This window comes from Elephas maximus, chromosome X (genome assembly GCF_024166365.1).
Source record: "Elephas maximus indicus isolate mEleMax1 chromosome X, mEleMax1 primary haplotype, whole genome shotgun sequence".
Lineage (NCBI taxonomy): Eukaryota > Metazoa > Chordata > Mammalia > Proboscidea > Elephantidae > Elephas > Elephas maximus.
In genome coordinates this window covers 4,063,296-4,081,607 of record NC_064846.1, presented here as the reverse complement: position 1 = coordinate 4,081,607, position 18,312 = coordinate 4,063,296, and the positions used below count along the sequence as shown (strand labels likewise).

General features: G+C 39.0%; 1 protein-coding gene across 2 annotated transcripts in view; it reads right to left on the bottom strand.

Moving 5' to 3' along the window:
• Positions 1–18,312, bottom strand: part of GABRA3 (gamma-aminobutyric acid type A receptor subunit alpha3) — a 173,721-nt gene that overhangs the window by 70,214 nt on the left and 85,195 nt on the right. For both annotated transcript variants that reach the window (XM_049872781.1, XM_049872782.1), the window contains exon 4: positions 16,652–16,872. In XM_049872781.1, coding sequence (XP_049728738.1) covers positions 16,652–16,872 — 221 coding nt within the window. The remainder of the gene's footprint in view (positions 1–16,651; positions 16,873–18,312) is intronic.

Genomic DNA, 18,312 nt, shown 5'->3' with positions numbered 1-18,312 from the left:
AGGATCAACAAAATCAACAAACCACTGGCCAAATTGACAAAAGAAAAACAAGAGAGGATGCAAACAACTCAAATAAGAAATGAAATGGGGGACATTACAACAGACCCAAATGAAAAAAGAAAATTACAGACCAATTATTTCTCATGAATATAGATGCAAAAACTTTCAACAAAATTCTACCCAATAGAATTCGGTAGCATATATAAAAAAAAATACACCACGACCAAGTAGAATTCATACCAGGTATGCAAGCAAGGATGGTTCAACATTAGAAAATCAATCAATGTAATAGACCACATAAATAAAAAGAAAGAAAAGAATCACATGGTCATCTCAATCGATGCAGAAAAGGCATTTGACAAAGTCCAACACCCATTCCTGATAAAAACTCTCAATAAAATAGGCATAGAAGGAAAATTTTCCAACATAATAAAGGGCATCTATGCAAAACCCACAGCCAACATCATTCTCAATGGAAAGAGGTGGAAAACATTTCCTGTGAGAATAGGAACAAGACAAGGATGCCTCTTATCACCACTCCAATTTAACATTGTGTAGGAAGTCCTAGATAGAGCAATAAGGCAATAAACAGAAATAAAGGGCAGCCAAATTGGTAATGAAGAAGTTAAACTCTCCCAATTTGCAGATGATATGATGCTATAACATAGAAAACCCAAAAGACTCCACGAGAAAACTAGTGGAGCTAATAGAAAGATTCAGCACAGTTGCAGGATACAAGACAAACAAACAAACAAAAAATCAGCTGGATTCCTATACACCAATAAAAAGAATAATGAAAAGAAACCAGAAAAACAATACCATTTATAACAGCCCCTAAAAAAATACAATACTTGGGAATAAATCTAAGCTGGGATGTTAAAGACCTATACAAAGACAACTACAAAACACTACTGGAAGATACCAAAAGAGGTCTACATAAAAGGAAAAACATACCATGCTTATGGATAGGTAGACTCAACATTGTAAAAATGACAATTCTACCCAAAGCAATTTATAAATACAATGCAGTACCGATCCAAATACCAACACCATTCTTTAAAGAGATGGAAAAACTTATCATTAACTTTATATGGAAAGTGAAGAAGCACCGGATAAGTAAAGCACAACTGAAGAAGAATAAAGTAGGAGGACTTGCACTACCTGAACTCAGAACCTACTATACAGCTGCAGAAGTCAAAACAGCCTGGTACAATGACAGATACATTGAGCAATGGAACAGAATTGAGAACCCAGATGTAAATCCATCCACCTATGGTCACCTGATCTTCAACAAGGACTCAAAGTCCATCAGATGGGGAAAAGATAGTCTTTTTAACACATGGTGCTGGCAAAAAGAAGTCCATCTGCAAAAACAATGAAACAGGACCCATACCTCACATCGTATAGAAAAACTAACTCAAAATGGATCAAAGACCTAAATATAAAGCTAAAAGCCACAAAGTCCATAGAAGAAAAAATAGGGTCAATGCTAGAGGTCCTCATACACGGCATTAACAGGATACAAACAACACACAACCCCCAGAGGATAACCTAGGTAACTGGTATCTTCTAAAAATTAAACACTTATGCTCACCAAAAGAGTAAAATGAGAACCTACAGGCTGGGGAAAAAATTTTGGCTATTACAAATCAGACAAGGGCCTAATCTCTAAAATATACCAGAAAATCCAACACCTCTACAACAAAAAAACAAATAATCCAATTAAAACTGGGCAAGGGAAATGAACAGACACTTCACCAAAGAAGACATTCAAGCAGCCAACAGACACATGAGGTAATGCTCACGCTCTGTAGCTGTTGGAGAAATGCAAATCAAAACCTCAGTGAGGTACCATCTCACCCCAGCAACACTGGCACAAATCAATAAAACGGGAAATAACATGTTGGAGAGGCTGTGGGGAGATTGGAACTCTTATGCACTGCTGGTGGGAATGCAAAATGATACAACCATTTTAGAAAACAATATGGAGCTTCCTTAGAAATAGAAATACCATATGCTCCAGCAATCCCACTCCTAGGAATACATCCTAGAGCAATAAGAGTCATCACACGGATAGACATATGCACACCCATGTTCATTGCAGCATTGTTCACAATAGCAAAAAGATGGAAACAACCTAGATGCCCAACAACAGATGAATGGATAAACAAGCTGTGGTACATACACACAATGGAGTATTACACAATGATAAAGAACAATGATGAACCCGTGAAACATCTCATAACATGGATGAAGTTGGAGGACATTATGCTGAGTGAAATAAGTCAATCACAAAAGAACAAATACTGTATGAGACCACTACTGTAAACACTCATGAAAAGGTTTACATACAAAAAGAATCTTTGATGGTTATGGGGGAGGGGAGGGGTTGGGATGGAAAAACACTTAACAGAAAACAGATAAGTGGAAACTTTGATGAAGGGTAAGATAGTATACAATACTGGGGAAGCCAGCACAACCTGCACAATACAAGGTCATGGTAGCTCCATAGACACATCCAAGCTCCCTGAGGGACTGAATTGCTGGGCTGAGGGCTGTGGGGACCATGGTCTCGGGGAATATCTAGCTCAATTGGCATAGCATAATTTATAAAGAATATGTTCTACATTCTACTTTGGTGAGTAGCATCTGGGGTCTTAAAAGCCTGTGAGAAGCCATCTAGGATACTCCACTGGTCTCACCCTTTCTGGAGCAAGGAAGAATGAAGAAAGCTAAAGATAGAAGGGAAAGATTAGTCCAAAAGACTAATGGACCACATCTACCACGGCCTCCACCAGACTGAGTCCAGAACAACGATATGGTTCCCTGCTACCACTGACTGCTCTGACAGGGATCGCAAAAGAGGGTTTCGGACAGAGCTGGAGAACAAAATTCTAACTCAAAAAGAAAGACCACGCTTGCTGGCCTGACAGAGACTGGAGAAAGCTGGAGAGTATGGTCCTCGGGCACCCTTTCAGCTCAGTAATGAGGTCACTCCTGACATTCACCCTTCAACCAAAGATTAAACAGGCGCATGGAACAAAACAAGACTTAAGGGGCGCACTAGCCCTGAGGCAGGAACTGGAAGGCAGGAGAGAACAGTAAAGCTGGTAATCGGGAACCCAGGGTTGAGAAGGGAGAGTACTGACATGTCCAAAGGACTAATAGACCACAACTACCACAGTCTCCACCAGACTGAGTCCAGCAGAACTAGTTGGTGACCAGGTATCACCACCAACTGCTCTAACACGGACAACAATAGAAAGTTCTGGGCAGAGGTGGAGAAAAATGTAGAACAAAATTCTAACTCACACACACACACAAAATGACTGGACTTACTGGTCTGACAGAGACTGGAGAAACCCCAAGAGTAGGGTCCCCGGACACCGTTTTAGTTCAGTACTGAAGTCATTCCTGATGTTCACCCTTCAGCCAAAGATTAGACAGGCCCATAAAACAAAAACGAGACTAAATGGGCACACCAGCCCAGGGGCAAGGACCAGAAGGCAGGAGGCGACAGGAAAGCTGGTAATGGAGAACTCAAGGTAGAGAAGGGGAGAGTGTTGACGTCGTGGGGTTGGCAGCCAATGTCACAAAACAATGTGTGCATTAATTGTTAATGGAAACTAATTTGCCCTACAAACCTTCATCTCAAGCAAACAAAAAATAAATAAATAAAATGTCATTAATAGTGATGAAATTGCCTACTTATCCATACGTGAAAACTCGGACATACTTCATAAATATTTGTGTGTCATCCTGTGCTGGGACGATGTTAATCTTTGTCTTCTGTCAATTTTAGTGCATGTGCTGCCGAAGCAAGCAGCAGGTAATGGGCCTTGGCCTGCATTTTTATGGTTGTCCTGAGGCAAGGCAGGGCTTCTTTCTAAACTGCCTTAGTTACATAGTAACACAAATCTTGATCAGATTTTTTACTAGGAAGATGTCCTTCTGTAGTTTTCTCATGGAATCCAGACAAAATTTCTGAGGGTCAAAATAATAATAGGAATGCTGCAGAATCGCACTTTCTGAAAAGTGTTCTGCAAACTTCATCCAATTTGTTGTGCCTGCAAGACAGGCAGCAGCCACATTAGTACCAAAATGAGGAACTGGCAAAAGGAGACAGTTTGTGACTTGCAAAAGGTCACTAGATGAATCAATTATGGGGCCATAAATAGAGCTAAGTTTTTATCTTTCGGGTTTGAGCTTAGTCCTCTCTCCAGCTCCACCTTCTTGAGTCTAAGGTGAAGGGGAATCAGTGGTTTCACTATCTTTTGTGCTCCTGTACTTCCTCTAGTCTGTACTTCAGAATAAGCCCGAGGACATTTCCCATTGACTCCTATCTCATCAAACTTCACATTCTTGTCCTCTTCAGACCAGAATGAAGGGGTCAATCAACATCTTCTTCCCATTATTCCAGCTCTATTTTCAGATGACTAATCTTTGGTTTAATCCTTTGTTGCGCTTCATCCTCTGCCCTCCTATGTTTGCATCCTCTACTTGCTTCTCTCTTCTCTACCCCTTCTCCAAAACTCAAACCTATTTAACCATCTATTTTCTCAATGTATCTCCCTTTCTCTATCGTCAGCCACTGCTCTGAATTAGAACTTGATCATTTCTCACCTAGACTACTTCAGCTGTCTCCTAACCTGTTTCCCTCATTCCAGTCTTGTTTTCCTCAGACGCACTCTTTACACAGTAGAGTGTTATATATAAATTAGAAAACTGACCACTCCATTCTCCTCCTTAAAACCTTCCACTCCCAGGATGATGCCCAAATTTTTTAGTGTGGCATAGGGTGTCTTTTATGCTTTGCCCTGCCTTCCCCCACATTTACACCTCTTTCTGTGCTATATTCCAACACTGATTTGTCTAAAATTAACTCCCATATACCATTGCATTTCTTGAACCTGCTCACTTGGTTTTCTGTCTAGAACGTCCTTCCCCTTTTCCCATTCCCCACCTACAATTTGCTTGGCTAAATCCTACTTATCTAATAATATAAAAACTAATACTGATAATAATAATGAGTAGCTTAGGTGTTGCCTCACCTAGGGACTCTTTGCTCAACCAAAAGAATGGGTTAGATGCCCCTCCTTTATCTTCCCATAATTGTCTATATTTTTAACATTTCACTTAATATTTTTTGTAATTATCTATTAGTCTTTCTCCCCTATCATGTTGTGATCACCTCACCTTAAGGGCAGAGAGCATGTCTTATTAATGTTTGCTTCCCCAGAGCCTAGTACAGAGCCACATATTTATTAGGAAGCTTTAAAAAAAATGGTGAATGAATAAATGAATCTCTGAATACTTTTCTGTCATCCACAATATTCCTCCCTCTTGTTCATCTCTTCTATTGCCCCTTCCCCAACTTCTCTATGTCATCTCTTCTTTCTTCCCATCTACATCTTCTTCTCCAATTTCTCCTGTCTTTTTAGGATATCCTAATATCTAGCCTCTTTATTTCACTCAGTCTTCTCCTTTGTCTTCTCACCTTGTCTACTCTTTTCTCTCCTCTCATGTTCTCTTTTTTTCTCCACCCAACCAGTCAATTCTTCTTGATAGATTATCTATTATCTATATACACATACACAGAGATATTATTTTAATTTTATTGACCTGTTCTTTACATCATTCCTGCCTTCCCTCTACATCCTCTTCTTCTCACTTCTATCCCCTTTTCCTCTTTTCTCCAACATTCTCTCCTCTATTCTCACTTCTCTAGTCTCTTGCCAACTCCTCTCTCATCCAACTTTTATCTTACGCATCCGTTTGCTATCCATCTTTTTCTTGGCCACCTTCTGTTCTCCCAAATTCTTGTAGGAAACGCATCAAAAATAACACATTTGAAGTAACGAGGGACTAGTATATTGGCTAGATTCAAATATATCAATGATCATGAAGATGGCACAGAACTGGACAAGGTTTTCTTCTGTTATACATCAGGTCATCATGAGTCAGAGCCGATTCAACAGCAACAACACTATACAGGCAAGCACACTTCATTTATTCACCACATATTTACCAAGCTTGTGTTATTTGAATTTCATTGTTCAAATAACAAATAAAAAATTCAAAGCAGTCACAGAATCTGAACTGAAGGATCTCATTTATCCATTCATTAAATGTCCAGTCAGACAAAATTGAAGTTCATTAATGTGAAAAAGAGCATCAGAAAGTGACAACTGACAACAAAGGAGCCAGTATAAGCATAAAAGGCAAACAAAAGAACCTAAAGTCTTCTAGTGTTTGGGCAAAGAATCTCATTGCCTTAAAAATATTTTCAAATATATTCTTTTGGACAGCAAAATTCAATACTTAATAATTCTAATTGTCTTGGATTGATGTGTGTTCCCCCAAAATGTATGTCAACTTGGCTGGGCCATGATTCCCAGTATTGTGTGATTGTCCTCCATTTTTGTTATCTGATGAGATTTTTCTATGTGTTATAAATCCCATCTTTATGATGTTGATGAGATGGGATTAGCAGCAGTCATGTTGTTGAGGCAGGACTCAATCTATAAAATTTCACTGTGTCTTGAGCCAATCTCTTTTGAGACATAAAAGAAAGAAGCAAGCAGAGAGACAGGGGTACCTCATACCACCAAGAAACTAGAGCCAGGAGAATAGTGTGGACTTCGGACTCCGGGTTGCTGCACTGAGAAGTTCCTCAACAGGGGAAGATTGATAACAAAGACAATCCCCCAGAGTTGGCAGAGAGAGAAAGCCTTCCCCTGGAGCTGGCACTCTAAATTTAGACTTCTAGTCTTTAGACTGTGAACGAATAAATTTCTGTTTGTTAAAGCCATCCACTTGTATTATTTCTGTTATAGCAACACTAGATGACTAAGACACAAATGATAAATAATGAGTCATAAGAAGCATACAAAATTATTTTGGATTTCATGCTTTCAGAGGTTGTAAATTCTGAAATATATTTTATATTTCATAAAGACTACAGTATATGTATCTTGGTACTGAAAAGTATATATTTGGTGTAAACTTTACTTATATCAAACTCTTCAGCATCCCCAGGCAATACAGAATAAAATATATGTTTATAATTATATATATGTGTGTAGTGTGTGTGTATGTGCATATCATTGTATGATTCAGAAACTATTATCTCATTTGATCCTCACAACTCTGTGTCATAGGAGTTGATTGTTGCTGCTCTTAAACCTAGCATATTCTGATTGAAAGTGTTCATGTTTGTGTACATGTTTTTCTGAGTTTCTGGATTTAAGCGTCCTGGAATATGTACGCACCTGTGTGTTAGTCCAAGTGGGTCTTTCAGAATGCATACATTTACACGTCATGAACATGTATATACATATATGTCTCTGAATGCACAGATATGCAACTCCATTTATATGTGCATCTATATTCACATCTCTAAGTATGTACATTAAGCTCAGGTGGGATATACCCAAGGTCATAACAAATTATGGATAACACTGCGAAGAATGGGAATTCCAGGACACTGAATTGTGCTCGTGAAGAACCTTTATATAGATCAAGAGGCAGTTGCTCTGACAGAACAAGGGGATATTGATTGACTTAAAGTCAGGAAAGGTGTGCATCAGGGTTGTATGCTTTCACCATACCTATTCATTCTGTGTGATGAGCAAATAATCCAAGAAGCTGGATATATGAAGAACAAAGGGCATCAGGATTGGAAGAAGACTCATTAACAACCTGTGTTATGCAGATGACACAACCTTGCTTGCTGAAAGTGAAAAGGACATGAAGCACTTACTAATGAACATCAAAGACCACAGCCTTCAGTATGGATTGTGCCTCAACATAAAGAAAACAAAAATCCAGGGAGGGTGCAAGATGGAAGAGCAGTCAGATGCTTCCAGTGAACCCTCTTACAACAAAGAACTGAAAAACAAGTGAAAAGATTACATTTATGACCAGCTAGAAGCTCTGAACATCAAAGGCAAAGTTAGAAAATGGATTGAGCAGCAGGCGGAGGGAGAGACGGTTCAGAAGTGGAGAGGAGTTGCCAGACCTGAATCACTGGGAACCCACAGGCACCATTGCCGGGAGCGGCTTCAGCGGGCTGGTTGTACCCTTTGGCTGCAGTTTCCTCAAGGAGAAACATCCAGCCGCACAGCCTACTTACACCTCCAGAACCAGAGAAGAATGGCGCTATCAGCAAAAGCTAAGTACTTGCGTGTATTTTACCGTACCCCCAACCCTGAAGCTGGCTTCAGTGCCTGTCGATTTCCATGGGCCTGAGATAGGTCCTGTTGAAAGACCTGAGCCATTCTCCAAGCACTGGAGAAGGAATAAACTCACACTTGGAGAAGGAATAAATTCAAACATCATTTGCCAGCTCCGCTTACCTGGGAAGCTCAGGACAGAAGTGGCTCCTGTCCAGGCATAAATGGTCTGTGGACTTTGAATAGCTTTCCCCCCTGCATGAAACTGTGTGGGCCCATTTCAGTAGAATAGACACTTGTTGGCAGACTGCAACTGTTTCAGCTGTGCAATGGAGAGACAAGTGTTTGATGTCTGACACCACTTTGCTTATTAAACAGGGTCCACACGAACCCACAACAGTGGCCTAAGGACTGGTGGCTCCACTCAGGTCACCCAGCTACCCGCAATTGGGGTCCAAGGATAACTGGTACCTCCCAATCCTTACAATGAAAAGCACTGGGTCCCTAAGGTCCATCTGCAGAACCCATCCACATGTGTGCTCTAGGGAACAGGAACGCGCTTTCTTCACAAACACTCGGGGGAAGGTTGTCAATCCCTGCCTTCATCAGAGCGTGACCCCCTGCTGCAAACAGATACCAGTACCTACACCAATCATCCCTGCTCCCCTAAGACTGTAGGACAGAGCCGGTACCACACACATGATGACCAACTACCTAGACACCTGAGCCGGATCCATACAAGAAAAGTGAATGGACCCCTAGGCTCATATACCTGGTAACAGCTCAAGCCATCTGGTGACAGGACGTTAGAGCTTCAAAGGCGAAAATAAGCAAGCTAGCTCAAGCAAGCAACTTATTTGCACATATCAAAAAAAAAAAAGAAGCAAAAAGCTAGGATGCATTAACTAAACATAAAATAAACTAATACGATAACTTATAGATGACTTAGAGGCAACAGTCAATATAAAATCACATAAAGAAGCAGACCATGGTCGCTTCAACAAGCTCTCAAAACCAGGAATCGAGGGATCTTCTGGATGAAGGTGCCTTCGTGGAATTATCGAATTCAGAAGAAAAAAGATTAATATACAGAACCTTCAAGACATCAAGAAGGAGATCAGGCAAAATGCAGAAAAAGCCAAGGAATACACAGATAAAACAGTTGAAGAAATTAAAAAGGTTATTCAAGAACATAATGAAAAATTTAATAAGCTGCGAGAATCTATAGAGAGACAGCAATCAGAAACTCAGAAGATTAACCAAAAAATTACAGGATTAGACAACTCAAAAGAAAATCAGAGGAGAGGAATGGAGGAAGTGGAAGGCAGAACCTGTGAGATTGAAGATAAAGCACTTGCCACCAATATAAGTGAAGAAAAATCAGAGAAAATAATTTAAAAAATGAAGAAACCCTAAAAATCATGTGGGACTCTATCAAGAGAAGTAACCTATGAGTGATTGGAGTACCAGAATAGGGAGAGCTAACAGAAAATACAGAGAGAACTGTTGAAGATTTCTTGGCAGAAAACATCCCTGATACCATGAAAGATGAGAAGATATCTACCAAACATGCCCATTGAGCTCCACATAAGGTACATCCTAAAAGAAAGTCACCAAGATGTATTATAATCGAACTTGCCAAAATCAAAGCTAAACAGAGAATTGTAAGAGCAGCTACACAAAAATGAAAAGTCAACTACAAATGAGAGTCAATAAGAATAAGCTCAGGCTACTCGGCAGAAGCTATGCAAGTAAGAAGGCAGTAGAATGACATATATAAAGCATTGAAGGAAAAAAATTCCCAGCCAAGAATCATACATGCAACAAAACTGTCTCTTGAATATGAAGATGAAATTAGGACATTTCCAGATAAACAGAAGTTTAGGGAATTCATAAAAACCAAATCAAAACTACAAGAAATATTAAAAGGTGTTCCCCGGTTAGAAAATCAGTAATATCAGATATCATCTGAAGACTAGAACCCTGGACAGAGCAATCAGATGTCAATCAAGGTAGGGAAATCGCAAAATAAAACAAGATTAAAAAAAAAAAAGCTCAAAAAAGGGAAACAATATTGTTATTATGTAAAAGAAGACAACATTGCAACAATAAAGAGGGGGAAAAAAAAGAAATGTAGTCATAGATCTATCATACGGAGAGGAAGACAAGGTGATATAAAGAAATAAAAGTTAGGTTTAAATTTAGAAAAATAGGGGTGAATACTGAGGTAAACACAAAGAAGACTAACAATCCCACTCAACAAAATAAAATACAAGAAAAAAATACTCAGCAGAAAAAAAATCAACTACAAGGAATATCAGGAAAAACAATATATAAACATAAGCTACTCAGCACAAAAAATTAAGTGGGAAAAAAATGGTCAACAACACACACAAAAAGACATCAAAATGACACAGCTAAACTCATACCTATCCATAATTACAATGAAGGTAAATCGACTAAATGCACCAATAAAGAGACAGAGAGTGGCAGAATGGAAAAAAAAAAATGATCCGTCTATATGCTGCCTACCAGAGACACACCTTAGACTTAGAGACACAAACAAACTAAAACTCAAAGGATGGAAAAAATATATCAAGCAAACAACAATCATTCAACAGCAGGAGTGGCAACATTAATTTCAAACGAATTTCCCTTTAAACTTAAATCTACCACAAAGGATAAGGAAAAACACTATATAATGATTAAAAGGACAATATACCCGGAGGATATAACCATATTAAATGTTTATGCACCCAAGGACAGGGCTGCAAGATACATAAAACAAACTCTAACAGCATGGAAAAGTGAGATAGACAGCGCCACAATTATACTAGGAGACTTCAACACACCACTTTCAGTGAAGGACAGAACATCCAGAAAGAAGCTCAATAAAGACAGGCAAGATCTAAATGCCATAATCAACCAAGTGGACCTCATAGACATATATGGAACACCCCACCCAACAGCATCCAAGTATACTTTCTTTTTGAGCACACATGGAGAATTCTCTAGAACAGACCACATATTAGGTCATAAAGCAAGCCTTTGCAAAATCCAAAACATTGAAATATTACAAAGCATCTTCTCTGATGATAAGGCCAAAAAAATGAAAATCAATAACAGACAAAGCAGGGAAAAGAAATCAAACATTTGGAAACTGAACAAAGCCCTGCTCAAAAAAGACTGGGTTAAAAAAGACGTCATGGATGGAATAAAGAAATTCATAGAATCCAATGAAAATGAAAAAAAACTTCAGAACCTTTGGGACACAGTGAAAGCAGTGCTCAGAGGTCAAATTATATCAATAAATGCACACACACAAAAAGAAGAAAGGGCCAAAATCAAAGAATTATCCCTACAACTTGAACAAATAGAAGGGAACAAAAGAAACCCTCAAGCACCAGAAGAAAACAAATAATAAAAATTAGAGCACAATTAAACGAAATAGAGAACAGAAAAACAATTGAAAGAGCTAATAAGACCAAAAGCTGCTTCTTTGAAAAAATGAACAAAATTGATAAACCACCAGCCAAACTGACAAAAAAACAGGAGATGAAGCAAATAACCTGAATGAGAAATGAGATGGGCTATGTCATAAGAGACCTGACCAAAATTAAAAGAATTATATCAGGTTACTGTGAAAAATTGTACTCTAAGAAATTTGAAAGCCTAGAAGAAATGGATGAGTTTCTAGAAACACACTGCCTACCTAAACTAACACAAACAGGTAGAACGACTAAATGAACTCATAACAAAAGAAGAGATTGAAAAGGTAATTAAAAAACTCCAAGCAAAAAAAAAAACCCCTGACCCGGATGGCTTCACTGCAGAGTTCTACCAAACTTTCAGAGAAGAGTTAACACCACTACTACTAAAGGTATTTCAAAGCACAGAAAAGGATGGAATACTTCCAAACTCATTCTATGAAGTCAGCATACCCCGATACCAAAACCAGGTAAAGACACCACACCACAAAAAAAAGAAAATTAGACCTATACCCCTCATCAACGTAGATGCAAAAATCCTCAACAAAATTCTAGCCAATAGAGTTCAACGACATACCAAAAAAATAATTCACCATGACCAAGTAGAAATCATACCAGGTCTGCAGGGATGGTTCAACATTAGAAAACCAATTAATGTAATCCATCATATAAATAAAACAAAAGACAAGAACCACATGATCTTACCAATTGATGCAGAAAATGTATTTGACAAAGTTCCACACAGATTCTTGGTAAAAACTCTCAGCAAAATAGGAATAGAAGGAAAATTCCTCAACATAGTAAAGGATATTTATACAAACCAATAGCCAACATTATTCTAAATGGAGAGAGTCTAAAATCATTACCCTTGAGATCGGGAATCAGACAAGGATGCCCTTCATCACCACTCTTATTCAAAATTGTGCTGCAGATCCTAACCAGAGCAATTAGGAGAAATAAAGAAATAAAGGGCATCCAGATTGGTAAGGAAGAAGTCAAAGTATCTCTATTTGCAGATGACATGATCTTATATACAGAACACCCTAAAGAATACTCAAGAAAACTACTGAAACTAATAGAAGAGTTCAGCAGAGAATAAGAATACAAGATAAACATACAAAAATCAGTTGGATTCTTCTACACCCACAAAAAGAACATTGAAGAGGAAACCACCAAATCAATACCATTTACAGTAGCCCCCCAAAAGATAAAATACTAAGGAATAAATCTTAAAAGAGACGCAAAAGACCTATACAAAGAAAACAACGAGACACTACTGCAAGAAACCAAAAGAGACCTACATAAGTGGAAAAATATACCTTGCTCATGGATAGGAAGAATTAACATTGTAAAAATGTCTATTCTACCAGAAGAGATCTGCAGATAGAACACAATTCTGATCCAAATTCCAAATGACGTTTTTTAATGAGATGGATCAACAAATCACCAACTTCATATGGAATGGAAAGAGGCCCCGGATAAGTCAAGCATTACTGAAAAAGAAGAACAAAGTGGGAAGCCTCTACCTGATTTTAGAACTTATTATACGACCACAGTAGTCAAAACAGCCTGGTAATGGTACAACAGCAGATACACAAACCAATGGAACAGAATTGAGAATCCAAACATAAATACATCCACACGTGAGCAGCTAATATTTGACAAAGGCCCAAAGTCCGTTAAATGGGGAAAAGACAGTCTTTTTAACAAATGGTGCTGGCATAACTGGATATCCATCAACAAAAAATGAAACAAGACCCACACCTCACACCATGCACAAAAATGAAGTCAAAATGGATCAAAGACTTAAATATAAAATCTAAAACGATAAAGATCATGGAAGAAAAAATAGGGACAATGCTAGGAGCCCTAATACATGGCATAAACAGTATACAAAACATTACTAACAATGCAGAAGAGAAACTAGATAAGTGGGAGCTCCTAAAAATCAAACACCTATGCTCATCCAAAGACTTCATGAAAAAAGTAATAAGATTACATACGGATTGGGGAAAAGTTTTTAGCTATGACATTTCTTGCCAGCATCTGATCTCTCAAATCTACATGATACTGCAAAAACTCAACTACAAAAAGACAACCTGATTAAAAACTGGGCAAAGGATATGAACAGGCACTTCACTAAAGAAGACATTCAGTAGCTAACAGATACATGAGGAAATGCTCACGATCATTAGCCCTTACAGAAATGCAAATCAAAACTACAATGAGATTCCATCTGGCCCCAACAAGGCTGGCATTAATCCAAAAAACACAAAATAATAAATGTTGGAGAGGTTGTGGAGAGACTGGAACACTTATACACTGCTGGTGGGAATGGAAAATGGTACAACCACTTTGGAAATCGATTTGGCGCCTCCTTAAAAAGTTAGAAATAGAACTACCATACAATCTAGCTCCTTGGAATATATCCTAGAGAAATAAGAGCCTTTATATGAACAGATATGTGCACACCCATGTTCACTGCAGCATTGTTTACAATAGCAAAAATATGGAAGCAACCAAGTTGCCCATCAATGGATGAATGGATGAATAAATTATGGTATAATCACACAATGGAATACTATGCATGGAAAAAGAACAATGATGAATCCGTAAAACATTTCATAACATGGAGGAATCTGGAAGGCATTATGCTGACTGAAATTAGTCAGTTGCAAAAGGACAAATATTGTATGAGACAATTATAAGAACTCAAAAAATAGTTTAAACAGAGAAGAAAATATTCTCTGATGGTTACGAGAGTGGGGAGGGAGGGAAGGGGGGGTTTTCACTAATGAGATAGTAGATAAGAACTATTTTAGATGAAGGGAAAGACAACATATAATATAGAAGAGGTCAGCACAACTGGACTAAACCAAACGCAAAGAAATTTCCTGAATAAACTGAACGCTTCAAAGGCCAGTGCAGCAGGGGTGGGGGTTTGGAGACCATGGTTTCAGGGAACATCTAAGTCAATTGGCATAATAAAAACTATTAAGAAAACATTCTGCATCCCACTTTGGAGATTGGCATCTGGGGTCTTAAATGCTAGTAAGCTGCCATCTAAGATGCATCAATTGGTATCAACCACCTGGATCAAAGGTGAATGAAGAACACCAAAGACACAAGGTAATTATGAGCCCAAGAGACAGAAAGGGGCACATAAACCAGAGACTACATCAGCCTGAGACCAGAAGAACTACATGGTGCCCTGCTACAACCAGTGACTGCCCCGAAAGGGAACACGACAGAGAATCCCTGAGGAAGCAAGAGAGCAGCGGGATGCAGACCCCAAATGCTTGTTAAAGATCAGACTTAATGGTCCGACTGAGCCTAAATAGACCCCAGAGGTCATGGTCCCCAGACTTTCTGTTAGCCCAAGACAGGAGCCATTCCCAAAGCCAACTCTTTGGAGAGGGATATGACTGGACTATGGGATAGAAAATGATACTGGTGAAGAGTGAGTTCCCTGGATCAAGTAGACACATGAGATTATGTGGGAAGCTCCTGTGTGGAGAATAGATGAGAGGGCAGAGAGGGGCAGAAGCTGGCCGAATGGACACAAAAATAGAGAGTGGAGAAAGGAATGTGCTATCTCGTTAGAAGGAGAGCAACTAAGCGTATATAGCAAGGTGTATATAAGTTTTTGTATGAGATACTGACTTGGTTTGTAAACTTTTAAAAAAGAAAAAAAAAAAAACAGAAAATAAAAATCCTCACAACTGGACCGATGAGCAACTTCATGATACGGAGAAAAGATTGTAGTTGTCAAGGATTTCATTTTACTTGGATCCACAATCAACAGCCATGGAAGCAGCAGTCGAGAAATTGAACAACGCATTGCATTGGGTAAATCTGCTACAAAGGACCTTTTTAAAGTGTTGAAAAGCAAAGATGCCACCTTGAAGACTATGGTGTGCCTGATCCAAGCCACGGTATTTTCAGTCGCATCATACGCACGGGAAAGATGGACAATGAATAAGGAAGACCAAAGAAGAACTGACGCCTTTGAATTGTGCTGTTGGTGAAGAACATTGAATATACCGTGGAAAGTCAAAAGAACAAATAAATCTGTCTTGGAAGAAGTGCAGCCAGAATGCTCCTTAGATGTAAGGATGGTGAGACTGAGTCCTACATACTTTGGACATGTTGTCAGAAGGGATCAGTCCCTGGAGAAGGACATCATGCTTGGGAAAGTAGAGGGTCAGAGAAAAAGAGGAAGACCCTCAACGAGGTGGATTGACGCAGTGGCTGCAACAATGAGCTCAAGCATAACGACTGTAAGGATGGCTCAGGACCGGGCAGTGTTTTGTTCTGTTGTGCATAGGGTCACTATGAGTCTGAACTGACTCGACGGCACCCAACAACAACAACAAAGTATGTATATAAAAATTTTGCTAAAGATAATTAAAAAATGGTTGCAGCAGTACATGAACAGTACATGCATACAAAAGCTGGACAAAGAATAAATGACGCCTTTTAATTATGGTGTAGGCGAAGAATATGGAATACACTATGGATTCCCAGAAGAATGAATAAGTCTGTCTTGGAAGAAGTACAGTCAGAATGCTGCTTAGAAGCAAAGATGATGAGACTTCATCTCACGTACTTTGGACATGTTATCAACAGGGACCAGTTCCTGAAGAAGGACAGCATGCTTAGTAAAGTAGAGGGTCAGGAAAAAAGAGGAAGACCCTCAACGAGGTGGATTGACACAGTGGTCACAACAATGGGCTCAAACATAGCAACAGTTGTGAGGATGGCACCAGACCAGGCAGTGTTTCATTCTGCTGTACATAGGGTCACTATGAATCAGAACCAACTCGATGGCAGCTAACGAGTGTGTATACATGTGACTATGCTAGGAGGTATATACCTGTAAACATGACAGAATTTCAATGGATTCCCTAAAACATGCCACTTTCAACCCAAGTCTCCCCCGCCCAGTATACTTTGCCACCCTCCTGGATCAGGGCACCACTCTCTGACCTCATTGTGTAAAGAAGGGTCCCATTGTCCACCAATCTGAGCAGCTTGTTAGGCGTGGTCATGTTATGGGCCACTGATTTCTTTCCATTGTGGAAGAAGGTGTCAGGAGTCCAGATCTTACTAGCCAGGAGATTGTTGAGTGGTAGGATCTTCATAGGTCCATCAAATTTCAGTCTTTCATCATGCCATGTCTGTCGAAAGAATACATCAATGGTGTACTCCTGGAGACAGAAAAGGAGAGAACAGAGCTTGAGTAGATTTCTGGTGAGGGTCCACAGTGTCCTTAAAAACAAATATTAATTATCTTACAATATTTCTTCTAATGGAGTGAAGCAGTACTCTATTAACAGTAGTTACTGGTGAGCAAGGCAAATGAGTATGGTTGAAAAATAATGCCATAGTGATCCATAACTAGGGAGGTAATATATCTGATAAGGCTTTGCTTAGGAAAGTCACTGCCAACACTGCCCCACAGATCATACAAGCTGATCACAAGCCTTTTACTTATGAAAAGACTAGAGCCTCTTCACCATGCAGTGGCATTTTTAGTAAGAACATGTTCCTCATCTTGTCTCTCCTGCTGAACACCAAGAGACAACATAATCATCACCACAAAACCAGAAATTTCCATTTGAACATGTATCATTTCATTTGTGCTTCAAAATAACAATATGTTTAATGGGATCATCAAAGATGAAAAAATTGAATATATTCACCAACTTCCGCAGTCTGAAATTGATCAAACATGCAATCAAGATGAATTGCTAATTACTAGTTTTTGGAACGTGAAAGTTGGAAACAGAGAAGAAAGACCAATAGTTGAAAAACATGGCCTTGGTGATAGAAAACATGTCAGAAATTCCATGATAGAATTTCGCAAGACCAATGAATTCTTCATTGCAAATACATTTTTTCACCAACATAAACTGTGACTATACACGGGGACCTCGCCAGATGAAATAGACAGGAATCAAACTGACTACACCTGTGGAAAGAGACAATGAAGAAGCTCAATATCATCAGAACAAGGCCAGGGTCCGACTGAGGATCAGACCATCAATTGCTCATATGCAAGTTGAAGTTGAAGAAAATTGGAGCAAGTCCACGAATGCCAAACACACAACCTTGAGTATATTCCACTTGAATTTGGAGACCATCTCACGAACAGATTTGATGCATTGAACACTAATGATCAAAGACCAGAAGAGCTGTGGAATGACATGAAGGGTGTCATACATAAAGAAAGCAAAAGGTCATTAAAATGACAGGAAAGAAAGAAAAGACCAAAATGGATATCAGAAGAGACTCTGAAACTTGCTCTTGAACATTGAGTAGCTAAAGTGAACAGAAGAAATGATGAGGTAAAAAACCTGAACAGAAGATTTCAAAGGGTGGCTTGAGAAGACAAAATAAAGTATTATAATGAAACGTACAAAGACCTGGAGTTAGAAAACCAAAAGGGAAGAACACGCTGGGCACTTGGACAAAATACTGAACGATGAATGAAACATCAGAAGAGGATGGAAGAAATACACAGTCACTGTACCAAAAAGAATTGGTCGATGCTCAAAGATTTGAGGAGGTAGCATATGATCAAGAACTGTGGTACTGAAGAAAGAAGTCCAAGCTACACTGAAGGCACTGGTGAAAAACAAGGCTCC